General features: G+C 32.2%; 1 protein-coding gene across 1 annotated transcript; it reads right to left on the bottom strand.

Annotated features, from left to right (window-relative positions):
* Positions 1-3254: 3254 nt before the first annotated feature.
* LOC132949158 (uncharacterized) lies at positions 3255-14329 on the bottom strand. Its single transcript, XM_061019931.1, has 9 exons — positions 14244-14329; positions 11917-12059; positions 11027-11203; positions 8144-8343; positions 6924-7062; positions 6618-6754; positions 6426-6557; positions 3480-3548; positions 3255-3419 (listed from the first exon to the last, which is right to left on the bottom strand). The coding sequence occupies exons 1-9, from the start codon at positions 14327-14329 to the stop codon at positions 3255-3257; spliced, it is 1248 nt and encodes a 415-aa protein (XP_060875914.1).
* Positions 14330-14513: the final 184 nt, after the last annotated feature.

Here is a 14513-nt window from a genome sequence, read left to right as displayed (position 1 = left end):
TTGACTCTTTTGAGCTGTTTATGGACTTTGTCTGTTTTCATTTTTTTAATTTTTTTTTTATAAATATCAATAAAATTGTATTTGTTAGGTAAAAAAGCGTGAAAATTTAATATAAGGCTCCTGATATATCGTTCTTATAGCAGTTGAAAAATATTAAAAATACATAGGCACAATTTTTTTTTTATAAGCATTTAAATTTCAAATGTTGACAACATTTATCAAATTTATAATTTATTAATTATTTTGTAGTTAAAAATGTATAAAATGTTTAACTTTTATGGCTAAGGATTGAAAATTTAAAACAAGGCTCCACGTAAATAGGTTATATATAAATTACTATATTCACAGTAATACCATCAAATAAATTGGTAATATCATAGGCTGACTGACCGTTTTCGCTCAGAATTGTTTTTCTTATACAATGATATTATATCATTGAATTTAAATTTAACACCATCCATTACAGTGACGAACTTGTAACCTACTCTACAGCAAAGCAACATCCACTTACCCACCTTTAAATTATTTAGTTTATTTTTTTCTGGACAGATGGCGCCAATGTTGTATTTTTTGACATCCAAATTGTCTACATTTCCGGTGGATTTTTCTAAAATTGTTTACATAAGAACCTTTTTCTGACAATTACGAACACAACAAAAAAAGAATTAGCGAAATTGGTCCAGCCGTTCACGCGTGATACAATGACTATTTTTATATATACTATACTAGCTGATCCCGCTGGCACTTCGTTGCCCGTTAAATGTACCAATTCTATATGACTCAAACTTTGTTCAATTCGTTATTTAATATTCGGTGTATGGTGTATGGTGTTCAAAATTTATCTTAACTTTTCTGATGCCCGGAATAAAAATTCTGATTCGCAGCAGTATATTATCAGGTAGGCAATCTACCCACGGTAGATCGCGGACCCCGTGCTGTTTGTACGTAAGTGTATGATTTAACTCTAAAGTATCAAAATTGTACCAAGTTTGTCATTTTTACTTAATTCCACCTACGGAGGATTAATATAATCAATTAATACAAAATCCTAACGCAACCATACTAAAATCCGATGAATAAAAAAAAACATATTTAACTCTTTTTAAATTAGCCTATATTCTTCCCAGAGTTCTTATCTACACACAAACATTCATTTTTATCTATACTAATATATAAAATGATAGCGTTAGTTTGTATGTTCAGGATAAACTCCGAAACTACTCAACCGATTTCGAAAATTCTTTCACCAATACAAAGCCACATTCTTTCTAATTTAAAAAGGGATGTGATCACCCCCGATAGGTGCTCAAACCGAAATTTTGAGATTTACGATAAAAATTTTTGTTTTTTAATGGTTGCTATGGGTTATATTGTTTATAGTAACTGAACTTGATTCAGCACATTTTTTATTAATTTTTATTAATCAGTATTATCTATTTGCTGTAGTGCCAAAAAGGCGGATACTATTATATTGTTTTATTACCAGTGTGGTTTTTTTATTATTTAATATACAGTCCACTTATTTACCTAATGCGTTTATTTTATTATTGGAGTTACCCTAAATTATATTAATATTATATAAGTAGGTAAAGCCCCACCACTAATAATAAAACATTTGGTGACGATACGTTGATTGGTGTGGATTTGTATGCGTTACAAAAAATCCGGACTTGCTTTTATAGTATAGATTAGGGCAACACATTGAAAAAGTTTCTGATTTGAATTTCAGCTCAGGACAAAATGGACAAACAATGGACATATCACCAATCAAAACCTTAATACTTAGCCTTATTTTCTTATTTCTTAGCCTTTAGCTAAATCCAGATTAATAACCCCTAGTTGGCATCGCTGAATAGACATTTAATGAATTTCATCTTCATTTATATTGTTCCTAGATAAGCGCATCCGCTTGGCACCACTTGTGGAGCGGCCAAGGTTTGATTTCCTTTTTTTATTTTAATAAAATTCTGTAAAATTAACAACTAAAACTACAACAATCATAACCAAACAAACTTACAATAAACAAAAATATATTATTATTTAGTTTATTTTTGTGATTATTGTTGTTATTGTTATTGTTATCACTGGTATTGGCATTATGGTTGTTGTCGTTATTGTCATTGGTATTGTTGGTAATATTATTATTTTCATCTTCAACCATATTTTGATTGTGCATTTGCGAATGATTGTTCCTAGATAAGCGCATCCTTTTGGCACTATCTGTGGAGCGGCCAAGGTTAGATTTCCTTTTCTTGGGCATAATGTGCCCAATAAAAAAAAAATCCTTCAAAATTAACAACTTACCCAAATCCTAATTAATTATTAACTAACTTAATTAAAACTGCATGACAATTGGTTAAGAAGTTTCGAAGCCAAACCGTAACAAAGATTTCCTCTCTTGATTGATTTCAGTTTTACGCACGTCCGAACTGCTGGTAATGTGGAGTGCAAATGAAATGAACGTGTTTAATATTTTATATGTTACGCAAGTCCAAATTAATTCTATAAATAGAATTTATATGTGTATTGGCTTATGTTATCGGTGTGCATTTTTATCGTTCATTATAATAAAATAGGAGTACATAGTATAAAATTGGTGTACGCGCGATGCATGAGATTATTTTTATCGATAAACTTCTCGGAATCATTATTCTTATGTACACGACGACGACGACGAACAAAAAGGATAGGTTGCAGGTAGCTGGAAACCCGCAGGCCACCGTGCCGCACAATACGTATTGGCAGTGAATAATTATAATCGTTAATTACTCCACTAAAACGCAACATTTTTGAAAATCCTTTCTTATTGCACGGTGAAAATATGAGAAGAACCTCTATTCCGAATTTCAAGTCCGTACGTTGAGTAGTTTTTGAGATACAGTGATCAGTGAGTCAGTGGTATTTGGATTTTATATGTTTAGATAACTAATTATTGACTAACATTATCGGACTTTATTTATGCCTAAAACCTGCTCCGTGATACCTCTTTCATTTAAAAAAAACTGCATGACAATTGGATAAGAAGTTTCGAAGCCAAACCGTAACAAAGATTTCCTCTTTCGCTTGATTTCAGTTTTATATATATAGATGTACTTACAGTTAATAGTCTTTGGATTACAACAAAACAACAAAATATCGTTCTATGAAGATCAAGTAATTTGTAGAAGACACAATTTATTGATTAATAATACATTTGTGCCTAATTACATCATTCGAAAGTAACAATTAATTATAGTATTTATTAGACTAATAGGCTAAGTGAATGCTTTGCAAGTTAGTTGATCAATTGCATAAGTATATCCCTTTAATATCATATAAAACGTTATGTACTTATTATCACAATCACATTTATTATCACGATCGACTAAATCTATATCTCTCCCTATGAATCCTTTTGAATATTTTTTGGCAAATTTACCCTATAAAATATATAAAAAATTTAAATAATTTTTATGATATTATAGACTACAAAGTATTACTTTTTCATAAAATATGTCCTGTTTATCAACACACCATAATCCTTTGTAATGATCACGGTTTTCACAATACTGTAAATATTTATAAAAACTATTTAAATAATATTAAGTGTCAAAATTAAATTTATAATTTTAGGTACCAAATGTTGTGAACCCCCTGAATAATATTCTATTATATTATGTTCTCATATAATTTAATATTAACAGTATAGGAATAGTGTGTTGGTCGACGGCTCGTCGACAGGAATCCGCTGACAAGGCGATCCGGCGTCCGGCTGAGTCGCAGGCCGACACACAGGGAGGAGGTTAGTCAGTCGCATTAAAATAGAGCATTATACATAACGTATGTTTAAGAAAAGCATTTCATATTTCTTGTACAATTAGTTTAAGTTAAACCAGTAATAAAACCATTACATTATATTATTAATATCTATCTAATCGTGCGTTAAATTATTTGTGATAGAACCACGGTTTCATAACATTTTTGGTGGCAGCGGTGGGATACGTCACAGTATACACTACCACGTTCGACTAGTGAAATTTTATTGATAATATAGTGTGGTTAAGGCGTTAGTCAAAATTTTTTTACTAAGTGCAAAATATCCAGAGCTTTAAAGAACATTCAGAACATTTAGACCAATAAAAATAAAGGAGATAAAGAAACAGAACATTTCAGACAAATATTGGTACGTATAAAGTGCGTAATACTAATAATCGGCCGGGTATACGTGAAAGACCGAGCCACTGCGTCGTGTTCGATATTTCCAACGTTGTCGTACGCACCTCCTCCGCGAGCTCATCGCCGCCGTCGACGCGTGCGAAGGTTAAATATTGCCACCCGTGACGTCACTACGCCGCCGTCGGAGCAGCCGCCGCCGTAACAGCTGACGCCCGTATTGTAAACACGCGAAAGGAACAGTTAGACAGTACACTATTACGGACATTTTAATTAAATACGCGACACAACCGAAGACAGAACATCAAGAACATCACTGAAGAGAAACCTATTATTTATAGTGGTCCTCGCGCATAGCTGTTTCGGGGCAAGCGAACTTTGATACATCAAGCGCAGACGAAAAGGACGATTCCAGAGCATTCCAAATTCAATCAGAGCCGTTACGAGCATTCCGGTTATCCAAGTCGGAGCACTGCCCCAATCCGAACAGAACATCGCAAACGTCATGAGCAGATTCGCGGTATTGTGAGTAAAAAAAAAAAAATAATAATAATATATATATTTGTGTATTTTTATTTTTTATATAAATTATAACTTTACTCTAAGCAATGTAAGAAAATTTTATTTTAATTGTCTATATAGTTTAGTAGTTAAAGTAGCTCTGATAAAGGGTAAGAATATTTATTCGCACATTTAGAGGGAATTGTTAGGTTGTTAATGAGCGGGACATCCGAGAGTGAACTAGAATCCACAGTTATAGATGGTGAGGATCTCGGGGGAACCAGCCAAACCTCCCTTACCCAAACCCACGGGCAAGTTTACTTGTGAGATTTTCAGACCCAAACAACCCCAATTCCGAACATATTGTAGCTGAAGTCGAATCTAACGATCTATTCGTGAGGACCAGAACGTCCGTTACAGAGACTACAAACCTCATATAAAACGATTCTAATGCTTTAGAGGAAGCCGACTCGTCGGAAGAAACACAGAACATTCTTGATTAGAAATTTTACGAAAACAATATGGATGCGCAGAACCAGTCACCATTGCTTAACGTGATGTCATTACGACAGCACATACCGGAGGGGACCGTCAGAACAACTACGTCAAACGAAGATAACAATCAAGGAACCAGCCAGAACATTTCCGGAGAAGACAGTTTGGGATCCGAAGCCATTAGTTTGGAAGCAGCATTAAGGTTACTTCCAAGTTCGTTCAATGGAGAAAACCAGGAGGAGATGGAAATTGTCTTGGAAAAGTGCGAATTTGCATTGGCCTGTACTAATAGAAAGATACAAACTCGTATCCTTCAGGGGATTACAGTGCAACTCACCAGGAAGGCCCAGCAAGAAATTAAATTCAGAACCTTCAACTCATGGACTAAACTGCGAGATACTCTAAAAGTCGCGTTGGAACCGCAACGTACCTCTACGCATTTATTTTTGGAACTATTTTCCACAAAACAAAAAAATGGGGAAGATCAAAAAAATGCAAAACCTTATTATTGAACAAGAAACTAGTGGAAAGACTTTAGAAGTAGCCAAAGCTTTGGAAACAAGCTTTAAGCAGCAAGCAGTACAGGTTAAACCAGTAATAAAACCAATATAATATTGAAATCTATCTAATCGTGAGTTAAATTTTTTGTGATGGAACCACGGTTTCATAACACTATAAATACTTAACTAAACTAAAAACAATTTCATAAATTGTACATTTAATTCTATAATTTTACACGTCATACACACATTCATTAGACACACATAACATCATGTCGTAATTCATTGGCATTTAAGTATCTAAAAATCCCATCTACTGTCCATTGTGATATTGAGTCAAGGCTGTAACAGAAAAAGCTCTCTGGACCCCTGGATCCCCCTCCACCACCACCAGATTTAGCCTTGCATTGGGTTGCTCATACTACTATACACCAAATACACATTTATATTTTTGTGATGATGGCCAGTCAGTGTACACCCTGTCCAACGAGAGAACGTGCCAGTTCTGCGCATCACCTCGCATCACCCTGCTATCGAAACCGGTTCCCCTATGGCAGGGTGTCACGTGGAAACGCGCAGAAAAATCGATTTTGGTCGGGCCGCGGCATGATCTCTCCTGGGATAGAGTATAGTAGGTAAGCAGGCGAAGTAAATTGGTTAACAGGTATATACATATTATTTTATATCCCCAGCCATTTAAATTGGCATTCGATTTATGTACCGATAAATACTATAATTATTTTAAATACTGAATATTTTAAGTTTAAATGTTCATACCTCGTTATATGATAATACACAACGGTTCATATCAATTAATTGTTCAGGTTTCGGTATAGGGCTTATTAAAAATTCAAAATAAATTTTTTCTTTTGCAATAGTGGATTGCTTTAAAGCAGCTGAAAATTTATTCTGAAAAAACATAATATTTTTATACTCATTTTTAACTTATGTGTTTGATACTAATCTTACTAATGTCATAACGGCTGGATCTAATGAATCAATAGGAGTAACTCCACCATGTAAAAAATCATCAGAACATTCATTAAAAGTAGCAAATTCAATCACATAGAAATCCAAAACGTCATTCATCCTACAAAAATCAAACCCTAATACGCAAAACATAACATATTATAATAGATTTATATTTTAGGGTTGTGTAATAAAGATATAACTGTTATAAATCAAAAATAACATCAACTATAAATTAAAACATGATGCAATTACAGATATAATCAATCTTACTTCTACTTATTTTATTTTAATTTATACACTTACAAGTTGAATTGAGCTCCTTATTTACACTTTGTATCAAAGTTCTAGCACTCAAATAAAACCCAATTTCCAAATCTGGATTTTTAGATTTAATAGCTGTTACATATTCTATAAATTTCTCGTAGAAGTCGCTTTCACAATTCTAAAGATAAATAAATTATTATTAAATAAGTTTATAATCATAATGTATAATTATGAAATTATAAAATGATTTTTGAAAATGTATCAATGTACCAATGTATGTATTAATTATTTATATTTAATGACAGTTAATGAGTACATTATACTATATTCAGAATAAGATTGAAACGCTTCACGCATACAGACTGAGCCGCCGAACAGTGCCTGACCTCCCATGCGATGGCTATGCTTTCTGTGATTGGCTGACAGTCATCGCTGGCTGTCGTCGGTCGTTGAGCGTCTGTGCTAACGCTCTCAACGATGTCCGGATGCGTGGAAAAAACGTATTTTGGTCGGCCGAGTGGTTCAATCTTACTCTGAATAGATTATAGAACGTAACATTTGTTGCTAAATATATATATACAAATTTATGTTTTAAGAATTACAAGGTAAAAAGACGAAAGCACAATACCATTTTTGGAACAGGCCCAACGAGTTAATTACCTACTCATTGTTGGTCCAATGTATAACCTAGGCTTAGATACAGTGAAAACTGAATTATAAATAATTTAAACATTTACAGCTAATAAACAAATTTCTGTAAAATAAAAATTGATAAGATTTCTACATCTGATAGGTATATTAAATTCATGCATTAGGGGAGGGAATTTCCCAAAGCAATGGTAGTGAGATCAGTTAATACTCTTTTGAATAGGCAAGAAGTCAGCAGACCACTTTGTCCCCCCCCCCACCACCACAGTCAAAAAAGGTCACCTACCTAAATGTGACCTAACCTAACCTACCCCATTCGATTGTCACCAAGTACCTATAGGTTATATGCTTGAAAAGTCTATGGTAATATAATTAAAAATATTTATTTTTTTTTTTTATTTGTGCCATAGTAATAAGTACACTCCCTCTTTCATTGAATTTTAGTCAAAACGACTACTAAATCTAAAATACTAAAACAAATATTATTTTCAAAATGTATCACAATTTTCTCAGTGATAAAGTCTATATTCTAATTAATTAAAATAAATCTATTATAAATGTACATTTAGTAGGTATACAAATATAAAATTATCCGTAATAATATACTGTACTTCTAAAGCAGGATAATCCATATCATCCAAAATCAATCCCTTTACAGCATATTTACCAATAAATTCTTGCACTTTTTGTGCTTCTATTTGAAAATCTCCAAAAAAAAGTGCGTTTGACCAATCTTTTAAGGTTTCGTGTCTATAAAATACGTACACATTGTGTGTACCATCCTCAAAATCTATAAGTGATTTTAAGTGATCTGTAAAAAAAATTATACTTCTAATTACCGTAAACCTTAATTTGATTGTTTATTTTTCTATTAGTTAAACCGTTGGAACAAGTTACATTTATTTTTGCTAAAAACTTATGACACAATATAACTGTGTTTTATAGTATCTAATTATTATAATATTACATCATGAAATTATATATATATTTAAACGATGAATAACGATTAAAGTTGTTAGATATATTGTTTGTGGGTCTTTCAATTTTTTGTAAATTATACAACCTTCATATGAAGCTGTATGTGCACCAGTGCATAGTGCACATCTAGCTGAGGGCTACTATCTTTGGTGCACTTTTCAGTTAAGTTATCATCTCCAAATTTAACACTCGTGGGTTGTTGACTGCAGTAGTTGCGTGAATGGCCATAAGCCTGACATGTGTACCATTTTGGCGGACTATTGCGTTTTGGAAGTGGTTTTTCGACCACCACTGCGGCTTGTTTTTTTTAAGATTCAGTTCTACGTGGAACAGTGCTAAAGGTCGATGGTTCTTTTACTACGCGCGTAGCCGAGTGTCCTAGATCGGCGAGGACGTCTGAAATATCAATTGTGATTGTAGAGTGATGGGAATTTCTGATGACTACCTTGTACCTCCAGGGAAGGAGTGAAATTTTGCATCAGTTACGATCAAGTCATCAATTATTATATTGTAGGTTATGTGGTTTTTGGGCAGGGCTATAAGAAATGACGCTGTGGACTTAAATGAAATATTGTTCGTACAAGCTATGAGAGATATTAGTTTATTGTTGAATATTGAGAAATTGGTGACGTTATTTATTTAGATCGCCGGAATTCGAGTGGGTTTATGTGTGACGTCAGTTTGAGGTAGTTACTTACAGTCAACTGAGTGATTGTTAGGTAGAAATACCTTGATTTCGATTTCACTGATTCACCAATGTTAGATTCGCGTATCGATTTGATGACCTAAATGACTTGATTTTAGATTCTGAGCGAAGCGATGAATGTATTAATTTTACAATAATGTGTGTTTTGTTTTTTATTTTTTTTTTGTGTCTGTCATCACCTTTTAGGACAGTAAATGTGCTTGGATTTTCTTCAACAGTAACTTTTCTGATAGGAACGCGACGTGAAAAACAAAAGAAAAATTAAGGGAAAACGGGAATTTTTTTACGCTAAATCAGTTTTCGAGAAAATCGATTTTGGTTTTTGGTGCAACTCTAACCTAACCGTAGGTACATGAAATGTTGACTGAATGTTTATATTAGCATTTTCTATATACCATAACATTTTCTAAATATTTAGACTTATTTTGAGCTGTTAACAGACATTTTCAGTTTCCATTTTTTAATTTTTTTTTATATAAATATCAATAAAATTTTATCTGTTGGGTAAAAAAGCTTGAAAATTTAACAGATGGCACCTAGATTATTGTTTCAATATAAGATGAAAAAAATTAAAAATCCTTACTCACAATTGTTATTTATAAAAATTTAAAGTTTAAATCTTGACAAAATACGGAAAAATCACGAAAATTAGCAAATTATTTTGAGTTGAGAATTAATAAAAAATTTTCTTTTTAAATCTGAGATTTTAAAATGTAATACAAGATTATCCATAAGTTTGTCTCTCTTTATAAAAAAAAAAAATATCTACAAGAAAGTCAAATTAAATTTTTATGAGCGTTTGAAAATCATATTTTTACAACATTTGATATTCACTCGATATCTCATGTAACGATTTTCTTATTTTGTTGTAATTAAAAAACGTATGACTGTAGATACTTGAACATTTCACTGAATTTATATATAAAGTGTTTTTATAACACAACTTAATATATGTGTGTACAACAAATCACCTATACTAAAACATCACTGAATGTTTGTATCAGCCTTTTCTATACACGATAAAATTTTGAAAATAATTTGACTATTTTTGAGCTGTTTACGGAGATTATCAGTTTTCAATTTTTTTAATTTTTTTTTTCTATAAATATCAATAAAATTTTATTTGTTGGGTTAAAAAGCTTGAAAATTATATGCAAGGCTCCTGATATAATGTTACAATAGTAGTTGAAAAATATTAAAAATACATAGGCATAATTATTTTTATAAGCATTTAAAGTTTAAATTTTGACAAAATGTATCAAATTTAAAATGTAATAATTATTTTCTATTTAAAAATTTATAAAATGTTCAACTTTGATAGCTAAGGATTTAAAATTGAAAACATGGCTCTTAGGCTCCACGTAAATAGGTTATATATAAATTACTTTATTCACAATAATATCATCAAATATCATAGGCACTTGTAATATCATTGGCTGACTGACCGTAAATAATAATGAAATTAATTAAAATAAAATAACCCCCAAAATATATTAAATACTCCTAAAAATTCGGGATGATCAACTATGACTTTAATACTATTTTAGGTACACTGTAACAACATTTTTTTCAACAACAAAGATATATTAATATAGTAATATAGTTTTATTTTGTAACCCATCTCGCCGTGTCCGCAATCTACCGCAGGTAGATTTCCTACCTGATAATTTATATTGTTCACAAAACTATAAACGAGTCTCACGAGCAACGTCACGCGGGATGGCTAAAAATAACTTCAGAATGGATGATATAAAATGCTTGTTACACGCTTTTTTAATTAATTTTTTTCAATGAATAAATCTTGTATTACCTAAATCTTCTGGTATCGATCCATACATGATTTCATAATTTTTTTTACAAACAATTCCATCAAAAACAAAAGCTGTGCACTCTTTTGGAAGTTTTTTTATCTTCACTACATCCTTGTGACATATTTCATTATAGCTATCAAAAGTACCTGAATACCTACACGATGAATCACCAAGTCCTAAAAATACAAAAAATTATATATAATTTTATACTTTTATACAAAAGAAATCAAGCTGGGAAAAATCGCCTATAATAGCTTCAACTATTCATATCAAAAAGGTGAAAAAAGGAAATAATAAATTTAAAGAATTAGAGGTTGCTCATCGGCCTATACCACAGATTTCTATTGTATACTATATTTAGAACAAGCTATTTAGATGATATACTGAAATACCAATGATGTACAGTATTTAATTATCTATGCAAATGTTGAAATAATATTTACTAATTAATAATAATATAGTGGTAACCATGGTTGAAATATACAAGGTTATTGCATATATACCTCTTCTCTTAAGGTAAAAACTAAAATGGCAGCGTAAAGGGAGCTAATAATAATTAATCATGTATGCTCGGAATTTTGAATTTGTTACCTAGCTTTTGTCAGCGTATTTCTGATGATAAGAAAAATTGATATTTGTGATATCCCTTTACGCAGCCATTTTGTTTCTGATGATAACCATCTGATTCGATATGCAATAACCTGTTTAATTCAACCATGGGGGTAACATATTATTTATTCAGTACGTGTGAAACAACCGACCGATGCACACGTGTTCAACGGTCAACGCAAATCGCATTTATATAGCTTCCGATAGCAGTGAAATTCGACAAGCAGCAATCAAGAAGGTATGTAGACACACTATCGATAACCATTGTTACATCAGGTGCCTAAAACCTCCAACTCTAAAGCCAATAAGCCAACACAACTGCTCACAAAAAAACCAAAACTATCAAACTCAATCGAACAAATCATATTAAAATTAGACGAGTCGTTAGCATCAGCTAAGCGGGAATTTGAAAAAATTCCAAATCTAAAAATAGATTTTAATCAACTCAAATACATAATAGAAAATACACTCAGCATCCAGGACCCTTCTAGTGTCCTAAAAGAGTTCAACATATCGTGGATGGAAATGATCGAAATTCTGGATACGATCCGCTCTAAGGTAAAAAATCTAAGCATCATAAACAGGCTATCCCTACTCGATATAACTCTAGGTAACAAACCTACCACAGAACAATTATAAAAAACATAAAAAATCCTATTCATATCTTTCGCTCTCATCAATCCTTAATTTTTTTATTTTTTTTTTTATTCACAAAATAATAATGAAAATACTACATTGGAATATGAATAGTTTCTACAAAAAGTTAGACGAACTAAAAATACTAATATCCGAAATCTTTCCCGACATAATCTGTCTCCAAGAAACCAACAAATCTTACACCGCAAAACTACCCAACTACAATGATTTTAGCAAACACAGAACCACCGGATTAAGGGCCAGCGGTGGAGTAACAACATACATCAGCTCTATATACCCATCTAAAGAAATCTTTATCTCAACACACCTTGAATTAATAGCAGTAGCAGTAAAACTCAATGATATTGAAGTAAACGTATGCAACATATATCTACCCAACCAACACACATTTACGGATAAAGACATAGAAAATATAATAAAGCAACTACCCAAGCCCTTCATCATAATAGGTGACTTCAACAGCCACAACGTCAGTTAGGGCTCCCTAAACACCGACAGTAGAGGGAAAGAAATCGACAAAATCCTGGAAAACGATAATCTGGTACTACTCAACAACATGGAACCAACGCGTATAAATCCAATCAATGGTAACTTCTCAAATATTGATCTATCATTCGCAAATGCATCCCTCACACAAAGGCTCAACTGGTCGGTCCTACACAATATCTAGCAGCGACCATTTTCCAATTGTAATACAACTTATCCCCCGTTATAACGATAGCACCCCCAACCTCGAAAGATGGAATCTGAAAAATCCAGACTGGAGACTTTTCTCTGAAACACTAGATGACAAAGTATCTCATATAGACGAATCTGAATCTCAAAACACGGAAAATTTGGTTGACCAATTGACGGAAACAATAATCTCAGTTGCCAACCTAACTATAGGAAAAACCAAATCAAAAAACCCCAAACCCAAAATACCATGGTGGAACCACGACATTAAAAATGCAATTAAAGAAAAAACGACGCCCTTAAAAAGTTCCAAAAAACAAATAAACTATACGATTTTATACTACTAAAACATTTAAGAGCAAAATCAAAATTCCTGATAAAAACCAGTAAAAAATCGTCATGGGAAAAATTCACTAACAGCATAAAAGAAAACACTGACTCAAAATCAGTTTGGAACAAAATACAATCTCTAAAAGGACTCAGACGAAATAAAAAATCAACTTAATCGACCCAAATTCTAACCAATTAATAAATAAACCAGATCAAATACTAAATAACCTTGGTGAATATTTTTATAATAATAGCAGTGACAACAACAACAAACAACCCTTTCTAGGATACAAACATAAATGCGAAAAAGAAGCTATAAGTAATACTTCTGATAAAAATTGTCACGATCAAATACAAATCAACCAAGAAATTAAAATACAGGAATCAACACACTCACTAAAAAAATGCAAAAGCAATAGTCCCGGACCCGACACCATCCCATACGTCTTCATCCAAAATGTTGGTATAAAATTCTCAATTTTCTGCTTAACATTTATAATAGAATATGGAATGAGGGATATTGGCCCCAAAAATGGAAATCCGGGACCATAATTCCTATCCCCAAACCTGATAAAAATCAATTCAAACCCGAAGGATACAGACCGATAACTCTACTCAACACAATGTGCAAACTTCTAGAAAAAATAATAAACTACAGACTTACCTGGTTTCTAGAAAAAATCAATTTCTTCTCAACAAAACAAAACGGCTTCAAAAAAAATAGATCCACTATGGATATACGAAATAAATGAAGAAATTACCAAAACATTTGAAAACAAGCAATTTATGGGCGTAATTAAATTAGATTTTGCTAAAGCATACGATACCACCTGGAGACATAATATTTTAGTTAAATTAAATTCAGTCCTCAACAAGGGCAGACTTCTAAATTGAATATCTAACTTCACATCAACCCGAAAATTCAAAGTAAGAGCCAACAATTACCTATCACACAAATTTACACAAGAAAATGAAGTACCCCAAGGTTCGGCTCTCTCAGTAACTCTCTTCTTAATATCAATTAACGACATAGTCCTAATTTGCAGACTACCTGTAAAATGTAATATGTATGCAGACGACTTTAATTTCTGGTGCAGGAGCAATAGTATTGAAACAGTTAAAAACCTATTACAAACAACTACCACCAACATTGAAACATGGGAAAACAAAACAGGTTTCAACTTCTCACCAGGGAAGTCAATATGTACAATTTTT

This window comes from Metopolophium dirhodum, chromosome 7 (genome assembly GCF_019925205.1).
Source record: "Metopolophium dirhodum isolate CAU chromosome 7, ASM1992520v1, whole genome shotgun sequence".
Lineage (NCBI taxonomy): Eukaryota > Metazoa > Arthropoda > Insecta > Hemiptera > Aphididae > Metopolophium > Metopolophium dirhodum.
This window is presented reverse-complemented; position numbering and strand designations above follow the sequence as displayed.